The sequence below is a fragment of the Haliotis asinina genome, chromosome 13 (assembly GCF_037392515.1).
Source record: "Haliotis asinina isolate JCU_RB_2024 chromosome 13, JCU_Hal_asi_v2, whole genome shotgun sequence".
NCBI lineage: Eukaryota > Metazoa > Mollusca > Gastropoda > Lepetellida > Haliotidae > Haliotis > Haliotis asinina.
The window spans coordinates 16,129,320-16,143,164 of record NC_090292.1 but is presented as its reverse complement, the minus strand read 5'-3'; the positions used below and the strand labels follow the sequence as shown (position 1 = coordinate 16,143,164).

General features: G+C 42.8%; 1 protein-coding gene across 1 annotated transcript; it reads left to right on the top strand.

Annotated features, from left to right (window-relative positions):
• The first annotated feature begins 8,946 nt into the window (after positions 1-8,946).
• Positions 8,947-9,692, top strand: LOC137259371 (type VI secretion system spike protein VgrG1b-like). Its single transcript, XM_067797045.1, has 2 exons — positions 8,947-9,640; positions 9,673-9,692. The coding sequence occupies exons 1-2, from the start codon at positions 8,947-8,949 to the stop codon at positions 9,690-9,692; spliced, it is 714 nt and encodes a 237-aa protein (XP_067653146.1).
• Positions 9,693-13,845: the final 4,153 nt, after the last annotated feature.

The following is a 13,845-nucleotide window of genomic DNA, read 5'->3' as shown; positions in this document are numbered from 1 at the left end:
GAGAGAACATTGTCACCACTAAGCTACCTCGGCGACCAGGACTACTTCGTCATGAAAGGCACCTCGCTGGTTGTGCCGATGTGGGAAATGAAACATGGAACTTCAGCCTGGAAGAGAGAACATTGTCACCACTAAGCTACCTCGGCGACCAGGACTACTTCGTTATGAAATGCGCCTCGCTGGTTGTGCTGATGTGGGAAATGAAACATGGAACTTCAGCCTGGAAGAGAGAACATTGTCACCACTAAGCTACCTCGGCGATCAGGACTACTTCGTCATGAAAGGCGCCTCGCAAGTTGTGCCGATGTGGGAAATGAAACATGGAACTTCAGCCTGGAAGAGAGAACATTATCACCACTAAGCTACCTCGGCGACCAGGACTACTTCGTTATGAAATGCGCCTCGCTGGTTGTGCTGATGTGGGAAATGAAACATGGAACTTCAGCCTGGAAGAGAGAACATTGTCACCACTAAGCTACCTCGGCGACCAGGACTACTTCGTCATGAAATGCGCCTCGCTGGTTGTGCTGATGTGGGAAATGAAACATGGAACTTCAGCCTGGAAGAGAGAACATTGTCACCACTAAGCTACCTCGGCGATCAGGACTACTTCGTCATGAAATGCGCCTCGCTGGTTGTGCTGATGTGGGAAATGAAACATGGAACTTCAGCCTGGAAGAGAGAACATTGTCACCACTAAGCTACCTCGGCGACCAGGACTACTTCGTCATGAAGTGCGCCTCGCTGGTTGTGCCGATGTGGGAAATGAAACATGGAACTTCAGCCTGGAAGAGAGAACATTATCACCACTAAGCTACCTCGGCGACCAGGACTACTTCGTCATGAAAGGCACCTCGCTGGTTGTGCCGATGTGGGAAATGAAACATGGAACTTCAGCCTGGAAGAGAGAACATTGTCACCACTAAGCTACCTCGGCGACCAGGACTACTTCGTCATGAAAGGCACCTCGCTGGTTGTGCCGATGTGGGAAATGAAACATGGAACTTCAGCCTGGAAGAGAGAACATTGTCACCACTAAGCTACCTCGGCGATCAGGACTACTTCGTCATGACATGCGCCTCGCTGGTTGTGCTGATGTGGGAAATGAAACATGGAACTTCAGCCTGGAAGAGAGAACATTGTCACCACTAAGCTACCTCGGCGACCAGGACTACTTCGTCATGAAATGCGCCTCGCTGGTTGTGCCGATGTGGGAAATGAAACATGGAACTTCAGCCTGGAAGAGAGAACATTGTCACCACCAAGCTACCTCGGCGATCAGGACTACTTCGTCATGAAATGCGCCTCGCTGGTTGTGCCGATGTGGGAAATGAAACATGGAACTTCAGCCTGGAAGAGAGAACATTGTCACCACCAAGCTACCTCGGCGATCAGGACTACTTCGTCATGAAATGCGCCTCGCTGGTTGTGCCGATGTGGGAAATGAAACATGGAACTTCAGCCTGGAAGAGAGAACATTGTCACCACCAAGCTACCTCGGCGATCAGGACTACTTCGTCATGAAATGCGCCTCGCTGGTTGTGCCGATGTGGGAAATGAAACATGGAACTTCAGCCTGGAAGAGAGAACATTGTCACCACTAAGCTACCTCGGCGACCAGGACTACTTCGTCATGAAATGCGCCTCGCTGGTTGTGCCGATGTGGGAAATGAAACATGGAACTTCAGCCTGGAAGAGAGAACATTGTCACCACTAAGCTACCTCGGCGATCAGGACTACTTCGTCATGAAATGCGCCTCGCTGGTTGTGCCGATGTGGGAAATGAAACATGGAACTTCAGCCTGGAAGAGAGAACATTGTCACCACTAAGCTACCTCGGCGATCAGGACTACTTCGTCATGAAATGCGCCTCGCTGGTTGTGCTGATGTGGGAAATGAAACATGGAACTTCAGCCTGGAAGAGAGAACATTGTCACCACTAAGCTACCTCGGCGACCAGGACTACTTCGTCATGAAATGCGCCTCGCTGGTTGTGCTGATGTGGGAAATGAAACATGGAACTTCAGCCTGGAAGAGAGAACATTGTCACCACTAAGCTACCTCGGCGATCAGGACTACTTCGTCATGAAATGCGCCTCGCTGGGTGTGCCGATGTGGGAAATGAAACATGGACCTTCAGCCTGGAAGAGAGAACATTGTCAGCACTAAGCTACCTCGGCGACCAGGACTACTTCGTCATGAAATGCGCCTCGCTGGTTGTGCCGATGTGGGAAATGAAACATGGACCTTCAGCCTGGAAGAGAGAACATTATCACCTCTAAGCTACCTCGGCGATCAGGACTACTTCGTCATGAAATGCGCCTCGCTGGTTGTGCTGATGTGGGAAATGAAACATGGAACTTCAGCCTGGAAGAGAGAACATTGTCACCACTAAGCTACCTCAGCGACCAGGACTACTTCGTCATGAAATGCGCCTCGCTGGTTGTGCCGATGTGGGAAATGAAACATGGAACTTCAGCCTGGAAGAGAGAACATTGTCACCACTAAGCTACCTCGGCGATCAGGACTACTTCGTCATGAAATGCGCCTCGCTGGTTGTGCCGATGTGGGAAATGAAACATGGAACTTCAGCCTGGAAGAGAGAACATTGTCACCACTAAGCTACCTCAGCGACCAGGACTACTTCGTCATGAAATGCGCCTCGCTGGTTGTGCCGATGTGGGAAATGAAACATGGAACTTCAGCCTGGAAGAGAGAACATTGTCACCACTAAGCTACCTCGGCGATCAGGACTACTTCGTCATGAAATGCGCCTCGCTGGTTGTGCCGATGTGGGAAATGAAACATGGAACTTCAGCCTGGAAGAGAGAACATTGTCACCACTAAGCTACCTCGGCGACCAGGACTACTTCGTCATGAAATGCGCCCCGCTGGTTGTGCCGATGTGGGAAATGAAACATGGAACTTCAGCCTGGAAGAGAGAACATTGTCACCACTAAGCTACCTCGGCGATCAGGACTACTTCGTCATGACATGCGCCTCGCTGGTTGTGCCGATGTGGGAAATGAAACATGGAACTTCAGCCTGGAAGAGAGAACATTGTCACCACTAAGCTACCTCGGCGACCAGGACTACTTCGTCATGAAAGGCGCCTCGCTGGTTGTGCCGATGTGGGAAATGAAACATGGAACTTCAGCCTGGAAGAGAGAACATTGTCACCACTAAGCTACCTCAGCGACCAGGACTACTTCGTTATGAAATGCGACGGCTGGTTGTGCCGATGTGGGAAATGAAACATGGAACTTCAGCCTGGAAGAGAGAACATTGTCACCACTAAGCTACCTCGGCGACCAGGACTACTTCGTCATGACATGCGCCTCGCTGGTTGTGCTGATGTGGGAAATGAAACATGGAACTTCAGCCTGGAAGAGAGAACATTGTCACCACTAAGCTACCTCGGCGACCAGGACTACTTCGTCATGACATGCGCCTCGCTGGTTGTGCTGATGTGGGAAATGAAACATGGAACTTCAGCCTGGAAGAGAGAACATTGTCACCACTAAGCTACCTCGGCGACCAGGACTACTTCGTCATGAAATGCGCCTCGCTGGTTGTGCCGATGTGGGAAATGAAACATGGAACTTCAGCCTGGAAGAGAGAACATTGTCACCACTAAGCTACCTCGGCGACCAGGACTACTTCGTCAGCATCGCCGATTGTTTACATTCATATCGAAACGTTTTGAATGACGTCCATACAATCTGAACAAAATCGAGGAAACGAAAGCCTCTGTAACAAGATGCGGAGGCCTTTCTCAGAACAAATTCCGACATCATCGACCTTAATACATCCGTCCTCTCGGCCATCAAACATCGACGTTGTCGCATAACGACTTCGCCATCAACAATAAGATTCTGATAAAACCTCCGCCAGCATGCATTGAAGTGCTTGTTTTGGTTTCAAGCTGTCAACACAATTAATTGGAATTTGATTTTCAGAGCACAGGAAGGCTTTTACATTATCGATCGTATGTAAGGAGATCATGATGATTGATATGAGAAAGAAGTTCTCATGTAGAGGTCTTGACTCCCAATTTCTTCTTGTCGAACAATAAAGAGGATAAGACAAAAAGCAAATATAAACAGTGGGGAAAAATGCAACATTATAGGTTTTTGCTTCCTCACCCAAAAAGCTTAAGGTCAGAAAGATTTGGAGTCCTGTGTTGTACAAGTCCTTGACAGAGTGGCGGGATGATGACACTGAAGAACAGAACACAGTTAATGTCGACAGACAAGGGAGAGAGCTTCGGAAGGTTGCTGAAAAATATAACACAGTTAATGTCGATAAACAAAGGGGAGGGGTTCGGGAGGGGGCTCGGGAGAATGTGAAGGATTGTGATGGAGGATTACCACGTAAGTGACACCGTGGGGATAGAGAGATGGTGAGGGCATACAAATACAGGGGTATACGGTGTTTATTTGTCTAGGATCACGCTTTAAATAGATGAGTCCGTGGCTCTTAAAAAACAGGATGGTGGCAGATGAAAAGAGGACGGGGTGTAGTCATGTGACAGCAGATGGAATGTGGTAGATGAAAAGAAGAAAGGATGTGTTGACGATAAATAGAAGCAGGACCATGGTAGATAATTAGGGGAATGGGCGTGGTAAATTAGCAAGTGGCGTGGTCGTTAAATAGAAGATGGGACTTGGGCCAACACAAACCGTAAAATGCTGCGGACAATGAAGATCCATATGTCGTGTCAGAGACGGAACATGGTATCCTGTTGCAGATGGTTATCAATGGCTCAAGGCCAGTAACGATTGCTTTAACACATAGACGTACTGGTATTTTCCTATCATATTAGACACTTACATCGGGGAACCCGTAACAATAATTGTTGAGTAGAGACCATAATTTAGGTTTCATTGCCATACTTAGACAAGTAGAAACCTAATTCCTAGGGTTACACTGTTTCATATTCTAGGAGTGTAGGAATGTTTGTTTTTTATAATGTACGGAACTGTCAACTGCAAAACTACATCTATGAATGTTGAAAAAACATTAATTTAGGCCCATAACTTTACCAATAATTTAGTGCACCTTGTTTAGATTTTACTAGAAGATCCAAGTCTACAAGATCCAGTTACCAAAATCCTGAACATGAAAGGTTAGGTCGGAAAACCGAATGTACATATCAAATGTATTTAAATACGTTTGTTTGTAGCAGCATTAAAAGAAACAAAAACTAAAAATAAAAATAAAACAAAAAACAAAAACCACAAAATAAAATAACATAACTTTCCTTAAACTGTTGCCTTTGTATGCTAATGTCAACATGCCTTTTGTATAAATACTATTAGACACATGCATCGTCTATAGGATGATTGTGGTGGCTAGAGATTGGGCTTGTCGTTGGTAAGTCACACATGTGTCTAATGGAGTTTTCTGAATATACTGTCTGGTGTTAAAACATATTATTCCAAGCTGTACATTTGCATCGCAAGTGTCTCCAGCAGGTTTGACACTGTCACTCTAAGTGTGTATACAGCCACAGTTAACCATCGGCGTCAATGACTGCATATTCCTGAGGAGCAGGAGACGTCACGAACATGAATCAGTAAGACCCCTGCAAGATCTGATGTCAACACTTCTCACTGCTGGTAATAAACCCCTTTTCCAGATTCGTATGACAAAGACAATGCATCGTTATTATCCTAGCTTGTATTTCATTTGGATGTAGTGACAGTGTTAGAATCTGTATGGTGAAAGGTGTTTGCATGACGAGTATGCTTTTATATTCAGTACAATTGATGTTAGACATAATATAACTAGTACATGTTCGCCTAGGGGCAGTCTCATATCAGCCGGTGATGTATGACTTCATGATGTGTATTTGCGGTGTCCACTTATGATGTCTACCTGGCTGAATAGACGTGGTTATTTAGTAACTAGGGGGTCAGGGACATTAATCACAGGTTCACAGTCTATATTAACCTGTCGGAGAGAAGACAAGCAAGGCGGTCAGATATGCGGAATATACAAAACCTCGTGACCTTCGTTTATTGTCCTGCTGTATCCTGTGTCAGAAGTGATGATTCTCATTCTGCCCCTCCCCTCGGGGATCTGGACTGACAGGACAATAGCCCAATATCTGTCCCCTCTACCTGTGATGCAATAGTTCCTCTCAGTTCCGCTGTTTCATCAATACTGGAATAATGATCAAGTCTGCTTTGAGGCACGACATTCGTTCCATCAAGGTCGACCTTTAAGTAATGAGTCACACACGAATGAACCTTCTCAAAGACTTGTGTCTTCAGAATGGTGATCTGTGATACACTTCTCCATTCCCTGGAGCAAACGTTTTATAAAATAATGATAAACTGCATAAGACTTTGAAGTTCAGTGCAGGAGGAGGGAAACTGTTTGTTGGCTCTAAATGGAGATGGTTTGTTTATTTTTTTTTATATGAGATTTATTCTCATGGTTCATATCAAAATTAAAGATGTTTTCTCTATTTGGTGGATTTCAAGTGGATACAGATGTATTCTCGTGTTGTTAATTAAACTGGAAGCCAGTGTGCGCCCACTGTGAGACATGCCATGAACTGAAGTAACTGATGAGGAGTGGTTTATGAGTGATAGGATCACGTTTGTTATTCTCCTCCAGGGTACATCATTGCAACATTATTTCAGGTTGAGCAGTTTGGTTCTAAAAACGAATACGTTTTAGAAGAATGGCATATTTCAAGTTTCGTTTGGTGTGAGAATCAGTTGTAGATTTATGTCCTCAACCTACAAATCTATTTTTTGTCAGAGGCAGCCTTCCTATGTAATATAAGACCAGGTCTAGTCTCTATTCATAAATGGGCAGGCTTTATGTTGTTCAACTGTCACGAGGGGCATGGGTTGAAATACCCTCGATATTTGTCTGTGTTCCTTGAGCCTGTATTTATATTAATGAACACCTCAATGTTAATTTGGAACTTTTTGAAGCACTTCAGCCAGTGTCTTCGAATCAAACGATCAGAATACTGCATCTTGCTTGGTTTTTCGCAGGTGTTGTCTACTAAAATTTCCGGGGTTGATATTTACAGAGACTACATTTGAATGTTTTGTCAAAAAATATTTATTGGAATACGAGGTCAATCTTTTCATTGCCATCGCTAGATTTTGAGTTATCTCCCTTCCATCAATTTCCATTCTCAAAACATTTCCGTACATCACACGTGATTCAATGGTATTTTAGATAAAGAAGAAAAGAAGAAGTTGCCATTGGCGGTTGGCCAATTAGAAAACCACATTCACGTGTGAGGTACGATAATGATTACCCGTGAAAGTCCCGGGTAGAATAGACCTTCAGCAACCCACACTTGCCATAGAAGGCGACTATAAAGAGGCGACCAACGGGATCAGATGGTCAGGCTCGCTGATCTGGTTGCCATGTCGTAGGTTCCCAATCGCGCTGATCGATGCTCATGCTGTTGATCACCGTATTGTCTGGTACGTCTAGACTCCATTATTTACAGACCGCCGCCCTATAGCTAGAATATTGTTGAGTGCGTCGTATAACTAAACTCACTCACTCGACCATTTACTTGCCGTCATCATGCAGCTGCAGCGTTACTTAATGCAGCGGCAACAAACTGATCAAGAAAACCAATTCGAAACAGGTATTTAATGCCCCCAGTATATTGGATTGTGTTCTAACAGCGACATTAGTGCTGTGTCCTACTCTCTGGACACAAGTTCGTCTCATATATTACTGATAATGTAGCTTATCCTAAAACTTTGAGACTTCATGTTCTCTACACAGAACAATTCGACGTCGCAGAATTAAATAGTCGTATCTGACACTTACGCCCAAAAAACTTTTTTGTTCTCTTTTTACTTGTATTAGTCTTGTGCATATTCTAACTAAAAATCGTGAAATTATCTCAAGTCATTTTTCTGATATATTGAATTTATCAAAGGTCGTAAGTACTCATGCACTGTTGAACGTAGAATTAAAAAGACGTAAGTGACACTCTCACATCACTTACGACCCTCTGGTGTTAAGTTTAGGATGAGGTGGAAAAACAAAGAGTTGTAAGTGGTACTTCCGACTAACTAGATGCACTGCAATTAAACATGTGCAAATTATGTCAAATTTGAAGTTCTACGAAAGAACAGTTTAAATGGTATAGATAAAATATTACATTTCATGGACCAAAGTATCCAGGTTTTGATTTTGGTGGATTTGCAATACCACAGCGATGAATCTACAAAATCAGGTGACCATCGAGTCTAGGAAACACGCACTGTGTGAACTGTGACAGAAATTCGGTAAGTACGGTCTACAAGCAATGCAGAGACTTAAATAATTGAAATATAATCTTGCGTGTATGTTTGCTATTGCATATTTACAGACACATGTGGAATATATGTTTATATCATTGTCAATTTTGTGAGGAAAGTTTGACAGATAATAAAGTCGTAACTGTAAACATTCTGCTGATTCTGGTATATTACTTCAGGGTCGTAACTGACACTTGCGACATTTTGTCACCTGATTTGGAAGTCATATCACAGTTTTTCAAACAGATACATATACACTAATAATTTCATCTTTTGTTGCAGGTTAATGCTAATGAAAACTAGGAAATTGTAAAACACTGGTCTTTGGGACGAATTTAACACGTCCCCAAACTGACATTGTAGGAATTGTTAACTGGGAACTCCTGCTTTTTGTGTTGAACAGATCTGGAAGACTTTAAAGTAGGCATACAAGTTGTTACATTAATGTGCAGTAAAAAGGTTGTACGTTTGCCATCCTTGTCTTTTTGGACTTATTGACTGCAAATCCATAATATGTGCTAATTAACAGATCAAACCAGTGGGTCAGCAACGAAGGGGAAAACAGTCACGTGTGAAGAAGGTTGAAACTAGTGAGATAGGTGAAGATTATATTTCACTGAATATTACTGCGACCTATATCGGTGCTACTGACATGTCTGATGACAGTTTGGATGAAGCTAGTATCTGCATGAATGAAAATATTGACGTCACCATTAGTGACTCTCTATCAACCAGTCTTCCACAACAGAATGGTACTGTTGCTACAAGTAACATCAATGAAGATGAGATGTCAGATGATAGTTTTGTTGAAGCACTTGTCACAGGTTTTGAGGAAATTGAAAACAGTATTTCAAAGGCTCTTGCCCCGAAAGTGTATGGCGACATTGGTGCAGAGAAGTTTCTTGCCTTTGATGACAGTGGGGCACGAAAGATTCTTACCCGTAAGGACCATCAGATGGATGAGAGTAGCGAAGAGAATATTCTCGCATTTGAGGAGCAGCAGATGGGTGGCTGTAGAGCAGAGAAGATTCTTACCTGTGAGGAGCAGTTGGTGGATGGCAGTAGAGCAGAGATGATGCCTACCTGCGAGGAGCAGTCGGTGGATGGCAGTAGAGCAGAGATGATGCCTTCCTGCGAGGAGCAGTCGGTGGATGGTAACAGAGCGGAGATGATGCCTACCTGCGAGGAGCAGTCGGTGGATGGCAACAGAGCGGAGATGATGCCTACCTGCGAGGAGCAGTCGGTGGATGGTAACAGAGCGGAGATGATGCCTACCTGCGAGGAGCAGTCGGTGGATGGTAACAGAGCGGAGATGATACTTACCTGTGAGGAGCAGCAGGTGAATGGTAAGCGAGCAGAGATGATGCCTACCTGCGAGGAGCAGCGGGTGAATGGTAACACAGTGGAGATGATGCTTACCTGTGAGGAGCAGCAGGTGAATGGTAAGCGAGCAGAGACGATGCTTTCCGGCGAGGAGCAGCAGGTGGATGAGACTGGAGAGGGGAAAATACCTCTACGTAAGGACCGCCAGATGGATGAGAGAGGTGAAGAGAAGATTTATATAAGTGATGGACAGCAAGTGGATGACAGAGCACAGACGATTCTCACCCGTAAGGACCATCTGATGGATGAGACTGGAGCAGAAAATAATCTTACCTGTGAGCAGCAGATGGATGGCAGTAGAGCAGAGAACATTTTTACCTGTGAGGAGCAGCAGAAGGATGGCACTAGAGCAGAGAAGACTCTTACCTCCACGAATACGACATTCAGTGAATATTGTATCCAAGATAGTACATGTGAGCATGCAGAGCGTCCCGATCTGAATCAGTTTCCAGTGCTTCAAACCCATGTTGATAACATACCAAGCTTTACTGAGCAAAGCAGAGAAGATCAGCACTCTCTACCATTTGACAATCCTCCAAGTAATAATTACTGCACTTTCTCAAGCCATAGTCAGACATCTGACTTAATCAAAAACAAACCGTATACAGTTGACATCAATAAGATTCCAGTTTCAGATGTCATAGAAGTTTCCTCAAATGAAGTAAATCTTTGGTCATTCAATGATAGAGATGACGCTTCTAACAGGCAGTTTACACTGATGAAGGAAACCTCAAGTAATGATGACATCCAATTTGACTCAGATGATGACATACCCCTGAGCCATTTGCTGTCTAATGCGCTATTTACATCCAACGGTAGTGGGTATCCTGTAACTTCCATGGAGTTATGTAGTGGTTCATCAACTCCTGAAGACATAAGTTTCAATTCAGACCTTCTTGAATCTAGTTCTTATGATAAAACATCTGCATCTAGCGAACTCACTTTGCTATCGTCGTTTGATGACACAGCAGAAGGGGATACAACCAGCATTTGTAAAATGAAACCACTCCAGAATATCAGTGACTCATATTCACAGGACGAATGTGAATCATCTGGTGATGAGTACAGACCACCAGATTCTTTATCTGACTCTACAGATGACAGTGGCATAAATCTGAAAGAAATATTGAAGCGTAAACGCCAGAGGTCTTCCCGAACTAGAACATTTCAAGTTTTTCCACAAGTGTCTTCTGAAAACACAGAAAAAATCTTTGATACTAATGGAGATAAAGAAGGAGCACAGTTAGCTGATAAAGGACCAAACACAGCTGACAAAAATGATGATAAGCAGCAGCCTCGGTTGTCAAGAAGTCGTACTCGCAATCCTGAAAAATGGAAATCAAATGAACGGAAAAGAAAAAGAAACAATGGAGAGGAGTACACAAATACTCGAGGAAAAAGAGTCCCAATGAGAGAATGTAAACAATGTCCATGCAAATGCAAATATTTCTGCAGAGCATTCAAAGATGAAGACAGGTACCATGTTTTCTCATCCTATTGGAAATTATCGTATGAAAGACAGCGTGATTTTCTGAAACGTCACGTAAAGGCAACTGAGAAAAGCAGACGTACGAAAAAAGAGTCAGCTTCAAGACGTAGTCAGACGTATGAGTACCATCTCCCATCCGACACAAATATGCTACAGGTGTGCAAAGCATTTTTCCTGTCAACATTAGGCATAGGTGAAAAGACCGTGTATTACACGATTATGAAAAGAAATGACATTCACTCTGTTGACCAAAGAGGGAAGAAGAGTCCAAAGACCAAAATCCCACAGGTAGAACGCACTCGAGTTCGGGATCACATAATGTCTTTTCCGAAAGTAGACTCTCACTATTGCAGGCTATCTTCTCAAAGACAATATCTTTCAAAGGATCTCTCAATTTCAAAAATGTACAGACTGTACAGAGAAGAATGCAAAAGAAACAATCACATTCCCGTCAAACAACACATATACAGCTCAATATTTAGAACTGAATTCAACTTGGGTTTCCATGTGCCCAAAAAGGATAACTGTGCGTTCTGTTTTTCATACCAAAACATGTCTCAAGAGGACAAAGTGATCAACAAACCCAAAATGGAGGATCACACACGTCGTAAAATGGAAGCACGCACCATGAAGGAAGCTGACAAGACAAGGGCAAAATCCAACAGTGCAATAAAAGTTGTAAATTTTGATTTGCAGAAAGTTCTCATTACTCCCAAATCTTCAGTTTCCGACTTTTACTACAGCAGGAAACTTGCTACATATAACTTATCTGTGTATGACATGGCAACACACAATGTTAACTGCTACATGTGGGATGAAACTAAAGCCAGAAGGGGAAGTTGTGAGATTGCTTCTTGTCTGTTTGAATATAACAAAGCCTTGGGACCTGTCGACGAACTTATCTACTACTCAGACAGTTGCACCGGTCAACAAAGAAACATTCAGTTTTCGACAATGTGTTTGCTTTCAGTCACAAATCTTCCCATCAAGATAATAACACACAATTACTTTGAAAGAGGACATTCACAAATGGAAGGGGACTCTGTACATGCAACAATAGAGAGGTACACCAAGTATGCAGAATTGTACACTCCAATGGAGTGGATGGCTGCTGTCAGAAATGCAAAGCAAAAACCTCCTCACTACAAAGTGATTGAGGTTGACCGCAGGAGTGTCTACAACTTCAAATCTATTGTTGATACTCTGGTGACAAACAGAAACAGAGCTACTGATGGAACCAAAGTTGAGTGGACAAAGATTCACTCATTTCAGTACAGAAAGGAGGAACCTCAGAACGTGTTCTTCAGATATGATTTTGGAGATGAATACAGCTCATTCTCAATCAACAGGGCAAATATCAGACATGCAGCTGGACAACGTGCTAAATCCCTCAAAGGTGTTGAAGTTAGACCTTTGTATTCTGCAGCCATACCTATAAGCGATGCCAAATACAGAGATTTGTTAAACTTGTGTTCCAAAGGCCTTATTCCAGAAAACTGCAGGTATTTCTATACATCACTGGCTCATGGTGACCACAACAAAGACAGACTCCCCGAGCCAGACGAAGAGGAGAGCTCTGATTCAGATATTTGAAAAATATTGCTGAAAACTTCCTTTGAAATGGTTTCTCAGAAATAATTATGTTTATGAAAGTGTTGTTCTTTAATCATTCGTTTAACAAATAGGTTTGACAGTTCTTTAATATACTTAATGTTTCAAAAGCGTTACTGTTATTTCAGAGAATCATGTATGGTAACTAAGTTTAATTGGTCTGTGTGAAACCATAGCCATGTTTAGAATTGTCTAGTTTTGTCAGTTTTGTCAACTGAGTATCAGTTTGCAAATGGCTGGTTATATTTCAGAAGGAAAAACATTTAGGTTATTTGTTGCCTGTGGATAATGTTGCTGAGAAATCTTCTCGTAGTCATTCATTTATATCCAGTTGTCACTGCTCTTTTTGAAGTAATGTTACCGATTGATATTGCTCAGTTGAGTAAAGATTCATGCAAATGATAACCTTGAATTTGTTTTTCATCCTAGACTTGTAAAATCCCAGCAATCTTTTCCTCCCGTTCATCAGATACGTTTAACAATGTTTAAAACTACACACAGTACAGATTTATTTGCAATTATATCATAAAAACTCCTGCACAAGCATCCCTCAATATGGTGTACAAACGGGAATACACAGCTGGACGTATCTCTGCGTATAGGGTAGACTATCATGGTCACTTGAAAGGCCGTAAGTGCCATTTACAGCCTTAGTGTACATTTATACAAAGCATCAAAAGGCAGTATGTGTCACTTACGACCACTGTTTTAGGGAACTTCGAGACATGTGTCAGAATAAAAACGAAATTAAACTTTAAAAAATAAATAATGCCTCTTAAAATGGACAATGAATAAGGTACATAGCATGAAAATACTCCTTTGTTATGACTTTACTGACATGAAAAGGTTCAAATCAAAATTTCAAGAAGTATGTGTTTAAAACAGTTTTTCTCGATTATCTCAGAAGTTTAAATATTTGCAAATCTGCAGATACAACCTTCTAATTCTGCGACGTCGAATTGCAGCAATTTTGACGTCTATACCATACATTTAAAATAACACCCATGCATACATGCTTGTCTGATTTGTGACTGACAACGTAGCTTATCCAATCTGTGGTTCAGATGA

Bases quoted from the DNA above. Each gene is read 5' to 3' on its own strand.
- LOC137259371 (XM_067797045.1), top strand. From the start codon at position 8,947: ATGTCTGATGACAGTTTGGATGAAGCTAGTATCTGCATGAATGAAAAT. The intron at 9,641-9,672 runs GTAAGCGAGCAG...CCTACCTGCGAG, and splicing joins TGAGGAGCAGCAGGTGAATG to GAGCAGCGGGTGAATGGTAA.